At 52.9% G+C, this 16,768-nt stretch overlaps 1 protein-coding gene across 1 annotated transcript; it reads right to left on the bottom strand.

Moving 5' to 3' along the window:
- Window positions 1-4: 4 nt before the first annotated feature.
- On the bottom strand, window positions 5-2,372 carry LOC135595402 (uncharacterized). The gene is made up of 2 exons (XM_065086261.1): window positions 1,959-2,372; window positions 5-944 (listed from the first exon to the last, which is right to left on the bottom strand). Exons 1-2 carry the CDS (start codon window positions 2,355-2,357, stop codon window positions 405-407), a joined length of 939 nt encoding a protein of 312 aa, XP_064942333.1. The 5' UTR covers window positions 2,358-2,372; the 3' UTR covers window positions 5-404.
- Between the last annotated feature and the right edge of the window lie 14,396 nt (window positions 2,373-16,768).

Genomic DNA, 16,768 nt, shown 5'->3' with positions numbered 1-16,768 from the left:
AATAGGCACACAAAAGCTACCTTGCCATCATTAAGATATTGCTCATGTAATATACATTGCAATTTGTGTACATAATACTTGAAAAGGATTCAAATGCAACAGATATAATTCACTTGTACATATAAATGATAGTGTCCAAGTCTCAGACAGGCTTTTTAGAGATGAAATCTCATCGGGCATTTGCCTGTAGTTCAGCAATATCATGCATTATTCTGATTCTTCACTAACGTGCAAATTCCTGTATCGTATTATCCTCCCGATGCGATCATCCTGGGCTGCTTCAGAAAATAATTTTGACCAAGACTTCATATTTTGGAATTCCACATTGAATCGGACTTCCTTGTTACGCACCCGATTGATGTCAAAACGAGATCTTTTTACCAGTATCCTACTGATCAGGCTTCTCACCACAACATCCTAGTCCACGAACCCAAGAATGGGAAAACTGCAATCAGCAGTCGCAGGAACAGTGGTGCACCCTTGTATCTTCCCCTCTTGGACAACTTCCCCTTCTTCACCAGCTCAGACTCGGGTGAACTCCTTGGGGTCGATGGTTGTTGTCTTGCACGACCACTGGTGCTTCCTCCCTGCCGATCCAGGTCATCCCATCCCCCCAAACTGGGTTCAGAAGTTTTCGCCTTGTCATCAACTCCAGGATCCATAGATACCCATGACTGATAGTCATGCCTTCCTGGGCTGTTGTAGCTGCTTCGGTCCTGCCACTGTCTTTTATAGCCCCCATCAGATCTTGTGAAAGACTTCTTCTTGGACTTGCGCCTGGTTTGTTGCCCTCCAGGTACCTTTCCCCAGACCTTGTCGATTGCCAGAGAGATCGCTGACTGTCCAAGAGGCAATGCCAAGGCCATTAAAAAAGCCTTTGGACCTGTTGCAAGAAGCATCGAAACTATGATAGCCGGTAGCAGATAGCCATACGACTTGAATACCTGCATATACCATTGCATAATCAAAATGTCGTTCAAAGTTCAAACTGAACTTGGTAACGTATACGATGGTAACAGAGTCAAGCTTTTAAAAAGAACATACACACCGAGAGATCAGAACAGTCTCACCAGAGATTGACTCCATATGTCAGGCAAGGTGATCATATTGTAAGCAACTACACTAGCTCCCACATAGTATATTTTTCACTTTCGACAAAAAATAAACTTTAGTTGACAATGATTCAATGAGTTGGGGTGCGATGATTGATGAGAAGTTATTATGCTCAAAACAAGTTAGAGAAGGTTCGTGCAGAAAGAAATTAAAAGAATGAATCAGCTGGAAATGAAACCAAAACATTATTAAACAGAGAATAAAACTTTGTCTAATTTTGACTTGAACATGGAAGACTTTAGGTCATAGTATCACTTTTTTTTTCTATGATTGACTGAATAGTTAACAATAAACTTCTTGGTTTTCTAATTTACTATTTATTGATTTTGTCATTTTAGGCTTTTTCTCGTATGGGCTTTAATAGTTGTTATATGTTTATATCTTAAAATTGAATGACATTAAACAGATTAGTTCCCTAGTTTCAAAGTTCTACTTCACATATCACAAATTATCTAAAACACAAAAATATCATGAGTTGGTCCAAGAAACTCAAATCATGGTTTAGATAATCCCTTTAGCGGAATCCCATCAATAATGCCCTCACATATTGACAAAGCTAATAATATATATTTCCTGTTTAAAATATAACCTTCATTTTCCATTCATCAAGTATAAATCAAAGCTGTAACTTTCACAAGAGTTTAGTTGGAAAACTAAAAGCTACAGATACTACAAACAGCAGAGACTACCAACTTCACCATCATTGCACAGTAGAGAAACAACCACATCGCCAAAAGAAAGAAAAATAATCCAACCAAACAACTTTTTCCCAAAATTTATTACCAAATTCCACGCCTAAATAACCAATCCAAGACATGATGAAATAAGTGTGTCAAAAATTATACCTTAAAGATCCAAATCTTATCCCAAGGGTCCTGCTCAACAGGATCATCATCAAACGCTTCGAAGTCCTCATCGGGCTCATCGGAGTCGTCAGACCACCACCGCCTCTTGTCACTCCTCCATGAAACCCCCTCACCCTCATCTCCTCCAGCGCCGCCATCTCGGAACTTGAATCTTCCGGCACGGACGGACTCGGCGTTCGAGTCCCATGAGGAGCCGCTGCTGCCACCGCCGCCAACGAGCGGGCAGCGGAAAGAGGATCGACGATATCCGGTGAGAAGCAGGGGGTCCGAAAACTTCGGGCGAAAATTAGGATTAGGGCACCGACGAAGAGGGATCGGGTTCGAGGAAGGGGGCGGAGGGAGGGAGGAATGGACGGAGAGCGGGTTGGAACGAACCATATCATACCATTACAATTTGAGTGGGTGAGAGCGAACATATAACGGACAATAACGCTCTAAATCCAACATACAAACTAAAATATTGAAACTAATTATATATATATACATATATACATATACATATATATGTATATATGTATATATGTAATTATATATACATATATATAGGTAAATTTCTTATTAAAAACATCTTAGATTTTTTTTTTGAAGAGTGCACTCATTTTCAGAATTTTTTAACTGTATTTTTTATTATCTAATACTTCAACGAGAAATCTATTATTTGATTTCTTTTTGAACGAGAAGAACCAAAGATTGCGTAAAAAGGAAGAAAAATATACAGTAACATATAGGAAGTGTACAATAAGTAGGTAAGAAATAAAATCCTGTTAGGAAAAGAGTCGACGCTAAGAGAGGGCTGAATTAGTGTAGCGGTAAAAATTACGTCGGTTTAAAACTTCGTTGCGATTAAATCCGTTTCCGACGAAAAACTGTTTCGTAAATGTATTAACTTTGAAAGCGTACGGAAGAGCGCAGTAGATGTAAAGCAAGTAAAGTGGTTTGCAATAAAGTAAATTGCACAAGAGAAACGCAAACCAGATTTTTATAGTGGTTCGGTCATTGTGACCTATATCTACTTTGCCGATTCCTCTTCCGTCGATGCCATCGGCATCCACTATCGTCTTTAAATAGGCAAAGACCAACTATCCTTTTACACCCCTCTTCTCCTTTTCATAGGTTTAGGAAACAATCTTTTACAACCCTCTTTTATAAGGTATCACTCTCACATCTTTCTTAGAACTCTCTCTAAACTCTGGGAGAACGGAACTCAACTTTCTAAGGTTTACAACTTTAGAATCATAAGGTTTCGCTCAATATTTCTTGCTTATCCATGCAGGAATAATTAGGGTATTTATAGGCCCCAAATAGATTCAAATTTGAAGGCCAAAATTTAAACCCTCGAAATTTCAGGGTACGGGCGGTACCACCGCCTGCACTGGACGGTACCACCGCCTACAGCCTGACACTGGGTGGTACCATCGCCCAGACTGGCGGTACCATCTCCTAGACAGTCTCGGAGACTAAGTCTGGGCAGTACCACCACCTAACACAGTTTCGAAGACTGTGCCACGACGGTTTCACATGTTTGGTCATTGTTTGGGCCTTTCTCTTGGCCCAACACAGCCCAACTGTCCCCTAATTGGGTTGGCTCAATTCTAATCCCTATTATGTGCTAATTATGAATTTTAATATATTTACTAAGTTAAACAAAGTCTGTAAGTCTAGGTTTCTTTCATGAGCTTCCGGCGATCGTCCGACGAACTTCCGACGATCTCTCGACAATGTTCCAGCGGACTCCCGGTAAGCTCCTGGACTTCATGATGATCTTTTTAGCGAGTTCCGATAAGCTTCTTTGATAAGCTCCAGGACTTCTCGGTCAATTCCGATAAAACTTCTGACGAACTCTCGAACTCCCAATGAAATCACGTTCTTGACTCCGGGACTTCATTTTGCCTTATGCCTTGCTATCGTAGTTAATCATACACATAGAAAAACATACTTCGATCTAGACAATTATTACTAAACATGAATCATATTGTCCGGCATGTCATTGGTCCATCGACGCTTCGTCTGATTCTTCGACGCATCGTCCTCTCTTGCGGCCTATTGCCCAATCGGTCAGTTGACCTCCGCAACTCCGATATCCTTGGTGCAATTTTCGCTCTTCTTAGCCTGATGCCCGAATTCATAGCCCGATGCTTTAATTGTCTCATCCTGATCGAAGCATCCTACGTCACTCAAAACGTAGATCAATTTATAAACACTTATCAATTGGTTTCATCATCAAAATCCGAGATTCAACATTACCATCTTAAATAGAGAATAAATTAAAAAAAAATTAAAAATTTCACGGTTAAAATAAGTAAAAATACTTATTTTAAATAATTAAAAATTATCATTTAGGCCTTTATAAGTCATGTTCAAGGTTTTCTTAAAATTTAAGAATTTTTAGATTTTATTTTTATATAAATAATATTATCGTATTGTGTTTTATATTAAATAATTTGATTTTTATTATTTTCATAACTTTTTCATTTTTATAATATACTATTTTTAACTCTAAGATCAAATTATATAATTATTTTATATATTTTTTGTTATATTATCGATATATTAATAATATTTATTTTTTGAATATTATATAATTTGGCGATCTAAGTTTTGGGTTAATTAAACCGACTCAATTGAATGGGTTTGAAAACAAGAGAAAAATGCGAAAAAGACAAGTGTAATTAAGAGTACTTTTATCCAACCGACACTATATAAGAAAATACCATGATGCATGTATATAATTAATTATACACTTAGGTCCCTTTTATAGGAAAAAGATAAAAATATAATGATGCATGTATCAAAAATCTCTCTAAATAAGAGAAAAATTAATAAAAGGAGTTATCTTTTTTTGCACTAGTCTAATATATAAGAATAGTAGTCTCTTGTTGTTTGGTTCATTCTGCACTAGCCTTGGTGTTGGATTCGGATACATGAGAAATCACGTACTATCAAAAGCCACTGCACCGGTTGGTGAAGCTTACGATTGCGGAGCAAACCATCACAACCATGATCGGAATTGCCGCCTTGTTCATTCTTCTCCTCCACATCCTCTCTGCACTCTCCTTTGCTATTAGCTCTCATCTCTTCTTCCTACTATTTTCCGCACCTGTTCTCGTTCTCAGTATCCTTTCTGTCACTCTCATCATCCATCTGTACTACCTTGGATGACTCGGTGCCAGAGAAGGCACTTGGTGATCGATAAGCTCATGGCCAGCCCTGGATTTTGCCCACTAGAGAAACGTGTTCTCGAGAGCTAAGAGCTTGTCAGCAATGCAGTTGATGCACTGTGAGCTATCTATAGATCGCGAGTCAACTGTCTGTGATCAGTGACTATATTGTTCTAAAGCTTCTGAATCGAAAAAACAAGTTGTCACTCAACTTGATTCTATATATGTTGTATCGTTGTTCTGAAGCCTACTTCTTTGATAGAACGCTTCTGCATTGTCGGCAATACTGTTGATGGAGAAGAGGATGTATAGAAATGCTATTGAGTGCTCTGGATTTCTCTCAAGCAAATCTAGAGAGGGTGAAAGAGGATCTAAATGAAAGAATTCTTGAGAGAGAGTGACGGTCACGATTTTTGGCATGGGCTCTCGTGTCGTCGCATGCGTACGTCTGATGGGAAGGAAAAATGGGAAGCATAGAAGCGTGGGTTTCGGGAGAAGGGGACGATTTGGGTTGAGAGTGCGACTGCTGGCTGTGAAGAACAAGTGCTTGCTGTGAGAGTAGCATACATACATGGATGAGAGTAAATCTGCTTGCTGTGAAGAACATGCGCAGCAGAACAGAATCATTAGAGATTCTATGTGAAAGCAAGATTTTTTTCTCCTCCTCCTCCTCCTTTGTCCTTCGTAGTTGTTACGGTAAGTAACTTTTTTAGTCGTGGCCTCGGGGCCGTCGCGGCTTGGTTCGGGTCCGGATGACGGGGATCTTTCTGGGGGCGCTCCTCGGGGTCTCCCGGCGGCCGAGCTCGGTGGTTCGGGTCGGGAGGTCGGGTCGATAGGTTAGGTCGGGAAGAAGCTCCGCCGCAGCGCCGGGAAGAGGCGACATCGTCTCGCACCTGCACACAGGTCGGGCCGGGGACTCGGCCCGACCCCTCCGACGATCAAGTCAGTGAAAGATGTGGAGAGGGTTTAGGAGGAGGAGAAACCTCCGTGTGTTGAGTGTGTGCCCCCCCCTTTGCCAAGGGCTCGGGGGTATTTATAGAGGAGGTTTGATGTTACCTGATGTAGCTGTCTGCAGGGCAGGACTGTACCTTTGGTTGCGTGGGAGGCCGAGCTGCTGCAGGGTAAGGCGAGCCTCGGGCAGTGTGTTGCTCAGGGGGATGGCGTGTCACACTGCCAGTTTTGTCCATATCATATGCCCCCCCCCCCCCCCGAAAGGAGCTATGCGTCGGTTTTGCATGCAGGAGTCCGATGCATGGCTTCTTACTTCAAGTCGGCTGTTCCTGCAGATCTGAGCGGTCGGTCGCGCGAACGCGTCTCGAGCAGCACGAGGCCGAGGTGCGCAATTCAGTCAAGAAGCCCAGCAGAGTTGTACTCGGGAGAAATGGAGCCGATGAGGGCCGAGGAGCAATGCGCAGGCGAGCTGGGTGGCGTAACGCCGAAGAGCCGAGGAGCACGACGCAGGCGGGCAGGCCGCGCAGGCGTGGTCTCGGGTGGCGTAAAGCCGAAGAGCCCGCGCAGGCGTGGTCTCGGGTGGCGTAAAGCCGGAGAGCCGAGGAGCACGACGCAGGCGGGCAGGCCGCGCAGGCGTGGTCTCGGGTGGCGTAAAGCCGGAGAGCCGAGGAGCACGATGCAGGCGGGCAGGCCGCGCAGGCGTGGTCTCGGGTGGCGTAAAGCCGGAGAGCCGAGGAGCACGACGCAAGCGGGCAGGCCGCGCAGGCGTGGTCTCGGGTGGCGTAAAGCCGGAGAGCCGAGGAGCACGACGCAAGCGGGCAGGCCGCGCAGGCGTGGTCTCGGGTGGCGTAAAGCCGGAGAGCCGAGTAGCACGACGCAGGAGGGCAGGCCGCGCAGGCGTGGTCTCGGGTGGCGTAAAGCCGGAGAGCCGAGGAGCACGACGCAGGCGGGCAGGCCGCGCAGGCGTGGTCTCGGGTGGCGTAAAGCCGGAGAGCCGAGGCATTCGGCGCAGGCAGGCTGCGACCGAGGGGTGTAACCCAGGTGGGTATGGTCGAGGAGTTCGGTACGGGCCGGCTGATCGCGCGCGTGGGACCGAGGGGTCGGGGCGCATGTGGCCGAGCCACGCGCGTGACCGAGTAGCCGAGATGCGCGGGCTGGTCGCGCGCGTGGGACCGAGGAGCCGAGGCGCGCGGGATGACCGCGCACGTGGGGCTGAGTGGCCGAGACGCTCGGCGCGGTCGGGCTGGCCGCGCGCGTGGGGCCGAGGGGTCAAGGCGCTTGTGGCCGAGCCACGCGCGTGACCGAGTAGCCGAGACGCGCGGGCTGGTCGAGCGCGTGGGACCGAGGAGCCGAGGCGCGCGGGATGGCCGCGCGCATGGGGCCGAGTGGCCGAGACGCTCGGCGCGGTCGGGCTGGCCGCGCGCATGGGACGCGGGCGATTTGGCCGCGCATGAGGCGCGCGGGTTGGCCGCGCGCGTGGGGCCGAGTGGCCGAGACGCTCGGCGTGGTCGGGCTGGCCGCGCGCATGGGACGGGGGCGGTTTGGCCACGCGAGTGGGACGCGGGCGGTTTGGCCGCGCGCGTGGGACGCGGGCGGTTTGGCCGCGCGTGAGGCGTGCGGGTTGGCCGCGCGCGTGGGACCGAGGGGCGAAGGCGCGCGGGATGGCCGCGCACGTGGGGCCGAGTGGCCGAGACGCTCGGCGCGGTCGGGCTGGCCGCGCGCGTGGGACGCGGGCGGTTTGGCCGCGCGCGTGGGACGCGGGAGGTTTGGCCGCACGTGAGGCGCGCGGGTTGGCCGCGCGCGTGGGACCGAGGGGCCCAGGCACGCGGGCTGGTCGCGCGCGTGGGACCGAGGGGTCGAGGCCTCTTGTGGCCGAGCCACGCGCATGGCCGAGGAGCCGAAACGCGCGGGCTGGTCGCGCGCGTGGGACCGAGGAGCCGAGGCGCGCGGGTTGGCGCGCGTCTCACGCGCGGCCAAACCGCCCGCGTCCCACACGCGCGGCCAACCCGCCCGCGTCCCATGCGCGCGGCCAGCCCGACCGCGCCGGGCGTCTCGGCCACTCGGCCCCACGCGCGCCTGGGCCCCTCGGTCCCACGCGCAAGGCCAACCCGCACGCCTCACGCGCGGCCAAACCGCCCGCGTCCCATGCGCGCGGCCAGCCCGACCGCGCCGAGCGTCTCGGCCACTCGGCCCCACGCGCGCGGCCAACCCGCGCGCCTCACGCGCGGCCAAACCGCCCGCGTCCCACGCACGCGGCCAAACCGCCCGCGTCCCACGCGCGCGGCCAAACCGCCTGCGTCCCATGCGCGTGGCCAGCCCGACCGCGCCGAGCGTCTCGGCCACTCGGCACCACGCGCGCGGCCATCCCGCGCGCCTCGGCTCCTCGGTCCCACGCGCGCGACCAGCCCGTGCGTCTCGGCTACTCGGTCACGCGCGTGGCTCGGCCACAAGCGCCTCGACCCCTTGGCCCCACGCGCGCGGCCAACCCGCGCGCCTCACGCGCGGCCAAACCGCCCGCGTCCCACGCGCGCGGCCAAACCGCCCGCGTCCCATGCGCGCGGCCAGCCCGACCGCGCCGAGCGTCTCGGCCACTCGGCCCCACGCGCGCGGCCAACCCGCGCGGCCAAACCGCCCGCGTCCCATGCGCGCGGCCAGCCCGACCGCGCCGAGCGTCTCGGCCACTCAGCCCCACGCGCGCGGCCATCCCGCGCGCCTCGGCTCCTCGGTCCGACGCGCGCGACCGGCCCGCGCGTCTCGGCTACTCGGTCACGTGCGTGGCTCGGCCACAAGCGCCTCGACCCCTCGGCCCCACGCGCGCGGCCAACCCGCGCGCCTCACGCGCGGCCAAACCGCCCGCATCCCACGCGCGCGGCTAAATCGCCCGCGTTCCATGCGCGCGGCCAGCCCGACCGCGCCGAGCGTCTCTGCCACTCGGCCCCACGCGCGCCTCGGCTCCTCGGTCCCACGCGCGCGACCAGCCCGCGCGTCTCGGCTACTCGGTCATGCGCGTGGCTCGGCCACAAGCGCCTCGACCCCTCGGTCCCACGCGCGCGATCAGCCGGCCCGCACCGAACTCCTCGACCATATCCACCTGGGTTACACCCGTCGGTCGCAGCCTGCCTGCGTCGAATGCCTCGGCTCTCCGGCACTACGCCACCCGAGACCACGCATGCGCAGCTTGCCCGCCTGCGTCGTGCTCCTCGGCTCTCCGGCTTTACGCCACCCGAGACCACTCCTGCGCGGCCTGCCCGCTTGCGTCGTGCTACTCGGCTCTCCGGCTTTACGCCACCCGAGACCACGCCTGCGCGGCCTGCCCGTCTGCGTCGTGCTCCTCGGCTCTCCGGCATTACGCCACCCGAAACCACGCCTGCGCGGCCTGCGTGTTGGCTACGCATGAGGCCGAGTGGCCGAGGCAGCGAGGCAGCGTGTTGGCTGCGCATGAGGCCGAGTGGCCGAGACGCTCGGCCCCTCGGACCCACGCCCGCGGCTCGGCCCCACGCGTGAGGAGGTGGGGCCCGCGGCTCGGCCCCACGCCTGCGCGGCCTGCCCGCCTGCGTCGTGCTACTCGGCTCTCCGGCTTTACACCACCCGAGACCACGCCTGCGCGGCCTGCCCACCTGCGTCGTGCTCCTCGGCTCTCCGGCTTTACGCCACCCGAGACCACGCCTGCGCGGCCTGCGTGTTGGCTACGCATGAGGCCGAGTGGCCGAGGCAGCGAGGCAGCGTGTTGGCTGCGCATGAGGCCGAGTGGCCGAGACGCTCAGCCCCTCGGACCCACGCCCGCGGCTCGGACGCCTCCAGCGAGGCAGCCTGTTGGCTACGCATGAGGCCGAGTGGCCGAGGCAGCGAGGCAGCGTGTTGGCTGCGCATGAGGCCGAGTGGCCGAGACGCTCGGCCCCTCGGACCCACACCCGCGGCTCGGACGCCTCCAGTGAGGCAGCGTGTTGGCTACGCATGAGGCCGAGTGGCTGAGGCAGCGAGTCAGCGTGTTGGCTGCGCATGAGGCCGAGTGGCCGAGACGCTCGGCCCCTCGGACCCACGCCCGCGGCTCGGCCTCGGGCATTACGCGACCGAGGAGGTGGTCTCGGGCATTATGCGACCGAGGTGGTGGCCTCGGGCATTACGCGACCGAGGTGGTGGCCTCGGGCATTACGCGGCCGAGGAGGTTGTCTCGGGCATTACGCAGCCGAGATGGCGGCCTCGGGCATTATGCGACCGAGGTGGTGGCCTCGGGCATTACACGACCGAGGAGGCCTCGGGCATTACGCGACCGAGGTGGTGGCCTCGGGCATTACGCGACCGAGGAGGTGGTCTCGGGCATTATGCGACCGAGGAATATGGCAAAGGCCGAGGATCACGACTCAAGCGAGCAGGCCGCGCTGCGATGGACTCGGGCAGTCTATGGCCGAGGGACGTGGCTCGGGCCGAGAGGCCGCCCTAAGGGGGGCTCGACAGTCTCCTCCGGGAAGGAACTCCTCGCCTGCGCGTCCGACGGGGACCTTCGGCTTCGGGGGTATGTTGGCGTAACGGCACTCGCCCAAAAACACCACGGCGTAATGGCCCCCGCGCCGTGGCCCTGAGGTCGTCGCGGCTTGGTTCGGGTCCGGAAGGTGGTGGTCAAAGGATGGGGGAGCTCCTCGGGCCCGCTGAGTCTCCGAAGGCTTCGCACCTGCACCAAGGTCGGGTCGGGGTGCTCGACCCGACCCCTCCGACGATCAAGTCAGCGAAAGATGTGGAGGGGGTTTTGGAGGAGGAGAAACCTCCGAGTATTGAGTGTGTTGAGAGAGTTCCCCTTTTTGTTTAGGACTTAGGGGTATTTATAGAGGAGGTTAGCATTACCTGACTTGACCGCCTGCTGGAGTGAGGGGGTACCTCTGATGGCGTCTGACGCGGCTGCTGGGGTCGCGTGGAGGAGCGGTTCGTAGCAGGGTATGGGCGGGGGGCAGGTCATTGTCCTGCCTTGTCGTGGTCAACCATGCGGGGTCGGAGGTCACCGTTCAACAGCGGGAGTTGTCTGGGCGGGTCTAGTCAGCGTTGTTGCTTTTCCGGGGGCTGTCGTCACGGCGCGTCATCCGGCCGTTATTTTCCCTTTCATATTTCCCCCCGAAAAGGAGCCATGCGTCGGTTGGGACGGGGGAAGGGAGCTCGAGGCATGGCTGCGTCTCTTAGTGTCGAGGCGGTCTCAAGCGGCAGGCGGTCCAGTTCGTTTTACCTTGATGGGGTTTCGGGTGTGCCAACTGTACTGGTGTGTCTCGGGCGTTGTGCGGCTGAGGAGGGAGACCCAGGCGGGCCGGCCGCGCTGGGGCGCCTCGGGCATCGGGCATTACGCGACCGAGGAGGAAGACCCAGGCGGGCTGGCCGCGCTGGGGCGCCTCGGGCATTACGCGACCGAGGAGAAAGGCCCAGGCGGGCTGGCCGCGCTGGGGCGCCTCGGGCATTACGCGATCGAGGAGGAAGGCCCAGGCGGGCTGGCCGCGCTGGGGCGCCTCGGGCATTACGCGATCGAGGAGGAAGGCCCAGGCGGGCTGGCCGCGTTGGGGCGCCTCGGGCATTACGCGACCGAGGAGGAAGGCCCAAGCGGGCTGGCCGCGCTGAGGCGCCTCGGGCATTACGCGACCGAGGAGGAAGGCTCAGGCGGGCTGACCGCGCTGGGGCGCATCGGGTATTACGCGACCGAGAAGGAAGGCCCAGGCGGGCTGGCCGCGCTGGGGCGCCTCGGGCATTACGCGACCGAGGAGGAAGACACAGGCGGGCTGGCCGCGCTGGGGCGCCTCGGGCATTACGCGACCGAGGAGGAAGGCCCAGGCGGGCTGGCCGCGCTGGGCGCCTCGGGCATTACGCGACTGAGGAGGAAGGCCCAGGCGGGCTGGTCGCGCGCGTGGGATCGAGGGGCCGAGGCGTGCGGGCTGGCCGCGCGCGTGGGGCCGAGTGGCCGAGACGCGCGGCGTGGTCGGGCTGGCCGCGCGCGTGGGACGCGGGCGGTTTGGCCGCGCGTGAGGTGCGCGGGTTGGCCGCGCGTGAGGCGCGCGGGCTGGCCGCGCGCGTGGGGCCGAGAAGCCGAGACCGACCCCAGAAGTCGCTGCTGCTGGTGTAGGTCGGCTGTAGTGGAGCAACCAAGGAGAAAGCTAACGTACCGTCATTTCGGGCCCTCCTTCTAGCGCCAAAATGTTACAGTCAGTAACTGTTCAGCCGTGGCCTCGGGGCCGTCGCGGCTTGGTTCGGGGTCCGAATGGCGGTGATCTCCGTGGGGGCGCTCCTCGGGGTCTCCCGGCGGCCGAGCTCGGTGGTTCGGGTCGGGAGGTCGGGTCAGGAAGAAGCTCCGCCGCAGCGCCGGGAAGAGGCGACACCGTCTCGCACCTGCACACAGGTCGGGCCGGGAGCTCGGCCCGACCCCTCCGACGATCAAGTTAGCGAAAGATGTGGAGGGGGTTTAGGAGGAGGAGGAGAAACCTCCGTGTGGTGTGTTGAGTGTGTCCTCCTTCTTTTCGTTCAGAATGCAAGGGCATTTATAGGGAAGCCTACTGTTCCCTGAGCTGCCCGCTTGCAGGGGGCAGGCTGACAGTAGTCATGGCGTAGCGTGTTGGACTTGGCTTTTGCAGGATATTAATGTGCCTCGATCAGTGTTCTGATCAATTCCAAGGTGTGTGACGTCATCTGGAGCAGCTGACATTGTCCTGAGGTTGACTGCCACTTTCATCCCTATCAGTAGTGATTTTAACTGTTAGTGTCAACATCTTTACGCCGTGGCCTCGGGGCCAATACGGTTGGGTTCGGATCTGAATGATTGGAGATCTTTCTGAACGACCCTTGAGACTACCGAGGTAGTCGATCGTGGTGGTCCGATCGCGACGGGGTCACTATTTTCTTCGGGAGGGGACCCCTCGCCAGGGCGTTCGGTGGGAGGCACTCTGTCTTCGTCCCTACACACAGGTCGGGTCGGGAGAGCTTGGCCCAACCCCTCCAACGATCAAGTCAGTCGATAATCTCAGGGGGTTTTCCTTATTTGATCCCTCCTCTTCGTTCCGAACACGAGGGCTTTTATAGGGAAGGTCATCGTTTCCTGATGTGCTCGCTTGCAGGGAGCATGGTCATACTTTGGATAACGTCTGACACCGGCATTGGCGTTGCATGAAGGATCGGGCTCCTACAGGATAGCGACGTGCCTCGTGTTGGGCTGATGGCCCATATTCAGCCCATGTGGGCTTTATCAGCCCACAGCCCACACCCTCTCTTAACCTAACCCTAATTAAGATTAGGGGGGTGTGGTGGCTGCGTTTTAGAGGCAGATTAAGGCTATAAAATGGCAGCAACGAGGCAGATCTTTGAGGTCACGGGATTCCAAAGAGAAGAAGGAGATCAAGGCAGAAAAGGAAGAGAAAGAAAGGGAAGAAGACAAGGACAACGCAGATAGACTGTTCACAATCATCTAGCAGTGTTCTCATCTCAGGTTAGATCAAATCTACAGTAGACTCTTGCTGTGATTACTTGGGGAGGTTTTAGATATTGTGGGCAGTGACGTGATCCTTGTATCCCAGTTATTCTCTTGTGGTTGTTGCTAGGGTTTTGGGCAAGAAATTGAGATTTGTATATTCATTATTCTCATAGTGGATTATCTCTAGTTTGCCTCGTGGTTTTTACCCTTCACATTGAAGGGGTTTTCCACGTATATCTTGGTGTTCTGTTTGATTGTGTTTCCATTTTATTCCGCTGCGTATTTTGGTCTTCTAGTATTTGTTCCTATACAAAGGTTATTCCTCTTTTTATCCCCATCAACTGGTATCAGAGCGGGGTTTTGGTGATTTAATTTTTTGTATTTGAACATGGAGGCCAGTAATATTTCTCGCATGATTAGTTTAAATGGAAATAATTGGATGATATGGAAACCAAGAATGGAAGATCTCTTGTATTGCAAAGATTTGTATGGACCTTTGCAGGGGGATAGTGCAAAACCTACAACTATGACAGATGATGAGTGGAAGAGGTTAGATCGAAAAACAATTGGGTTTATTAGACAGTGGCTTGATGATAGTGTCTTTCACCATGTTTCTACTGAAATTTCTGCATATTCTCTTTGGAAAAAATTGGAAAGTCTCTATGAGAGAAAAACAGCTGGCAACAAAGCTTTTTTGATCAGAAAACTTGTGAACCTAAAATATAGAGAGGGTGCTTCTATTGCTGAGCATTTGAATGAAATGCAGAGTATTACTAACCAGTTATCCTCTATGAAAATGTCTCTTGATGATGAGTTGCAGGCATTGTTACTTCTCAGTTCATTACCAGAAAGTTGGGAGACACTGGTGGTTTCCCTCAGTAATTCTGCGCCAGATGGTATTGTCACTATGAGTCAAGTAACAAGCAGTTTGTTGAATGAGGAGTTGAGAAGAAAGAGTTCAGCAACATCTCAGAATGATTCACAGTCACTTATCTCAAAGAACAGAGGAAGGTCAAAGTTCAGAAGCAGTTCACGTATGGGTAGGAGCAAGTCAAGATCAAGAAAAGATATTGTTTGCTATAACTGTGGTGAGAAAGGACATTACAAGAACCAATGTAAGCAACCTAAGAAGAACAAGAAAAAGGGAAAAGAAGTGGAGTCTACAGAATCAAAGGATAATACTACAGCTACAGTGCAGGGTGGTGATTATTTGATTTTGTCTCCTTTTGATGATATTTTTTCTTGTGTGTGTCAGGATCTTGAGTGGGTGATTGACACAGGTGCTTCTTATCATGCTACACCTCGGAGGGAGTTTTTTGCTACATACAGGTCTGGAAACTTTGGTGTTGTCAAGATGGGCAACTATGACACAGCAGACATCATTGGCATGGGTGATATCCATTTAAAGACCAACCTTGGCTGCAAGTTGGTACTTAAGGATGTGAGACATGTGGTTGACTTGAGGCTGAATTTAATTTCAGTTGGAAGACTAGATGATGAAGACTATGAAAGCAGATTTCACAGAGGGCAATGGAAACTCAGTAAGGGTTCTCTTGTTATAGCTAATGGAAAGAAATGTCATACTTTGTACAGGTTGCAGGCTAAAGCTTATGGTGAGCAGTTAAATGCTACAGAGAAAGACTTCAGTATGGAGTTGTGGCATAGGCGATTGGGACACATGAGCGAGAAGGGGCTGCAAACTCTTTCCAAGAGAGAGGTATTACCAGATCTCAGAGGTATACATCTGAACCCTTGTATTGATTGTTTAGCTGGTAAACAACATAGAGTTTCATTTGCTAGTGCTGCTTTGTCTAGAAAAATGCATGCCTTAGACCGTGTTTATACAGATGTATGTGGTCCTTTGAGGACAAAAACTCCTGGTGGATCTGTTGATGTTCTTGGTATAAGTGGTGCACTTTATTTTGTCACTTTTATAGATGATTTTTCTAGGAAAGTTTGGGCCTATGCTTTGAAGACCAAAGATCAGGTTATTAATGTCTTTAAAGAGTTTCATGCCAGGGTTGAAAGGGAGACAGAAAGGAAATTGAAATGCATAAGATCAGATAATGGTGGTGAGTATACAGGATTGTTTAATGACTATTGCAGGTCACATGGAATCCAACATGAGATGACAGTTCCTGGTACACCTCAGCATAATGCAATTGCAGAGAGGATGAACCGCACCATCATGGAAAAGATCAGATGTATGCTTTCACAGGCCAAGCTACCCAAAAGGTTTTGGGATGAGGCTTTGAGGACTGTAGTTGATGTGATCAACTTATCACCATGTACAACCCTAGATGGTGATGTTGCAGAGCATGTATGGTCAGGGAAAGATGTTTCCTACAGGCATTTGAAAGTGTTTGGTTGTCGTGCATTTGCACATGTTCCAGATAATGAGAGGTCCAAGCTGGATGGTAAGTCTAAAGAATGTATTTTTCTTGGTTACTCACATGATCAGTTTGGTTACAGGCTTTGGGATCCAGAAAAGCAGAAGATGTTCAGGAGCAGAGATGTGATCTTCTTTGAGGATCAAACCTTTGAGGATTTGAAGAAGAAGGCACTAGCCAAGACTTCTGCAGAAGGATTAGCAGATTGTGACCCAGTTACTCCTCCAGTATATCAGGGTGATGGGGGAGATATGCAGGAAGATGGTGTAGAACCTGATATTGATCTACCTGTAGGACATGTTGAGCAAGAAGAAGTAGGAGAGCAAGTTCCCGCAGAACCTCAGTTGAGAAGATCTTCTAGACAACGTCAACCTTCCAGAAGATACTCTACAGATGAGTATGTGATGCTTACTGATGCAGGTGAACCAGAGAGTTACTAGGAAGCAGTTGAGAGTGAGCAGAAAGAGAAGTGGTTAGCTGCTATGCAGGAAGAGATGGATGCTTTTCAGAAGAACCACACTTATGATTTGGTGCTGCTACCAAATGGAATGAAGGCCTTGAAGAACAAGTGGGTTTTTAGGTTGAAGACTCAAGAATATTGTTCTCAACCAAAGTACAAAGCTAGATTGGTTGTGAAAGGCTTTGGTCAAAAGAAAGGTATTGACTTTGAAGAGATATTTTCTCTTGTTGTTAAAATGTCTTCTATTCGTGTTGCTCTTGGTATTGCTGCTAGCCAGGACTTGGAGGTTGAGCAGTTAGATGTGAAGACAGCTTTCCTTCATGGTGATTTGGAGGAGAAAATTTATATGGAGCAACCAGAAGGCTTCAAAGTCAAAGGTAAAGATAATTTTGTCTGCA

Source organism: Musa acuminata, chromosome BXJ1-10 (genome assembly GCF_036884655.1).
Source record: "Musa acuminata AAA Group cultivar baxijiao chromosome BXJ1-10, Cavendish_Baxijiao_AAA, whole genome shotgun sequence".
Classification (NCBI taxonomy): domain Eukaryota; kingdom Viridiplantae; phylum Streptophyta; class Magnoliopsida; order Zingiberales; family Musaceae; genus Musa; species Musa acuminata.
The sequence above is the reverse complement of the archived record's forward strand: the minus strand, read 5'-3'. Positions and strand labels throughout refer to the sequence as shown.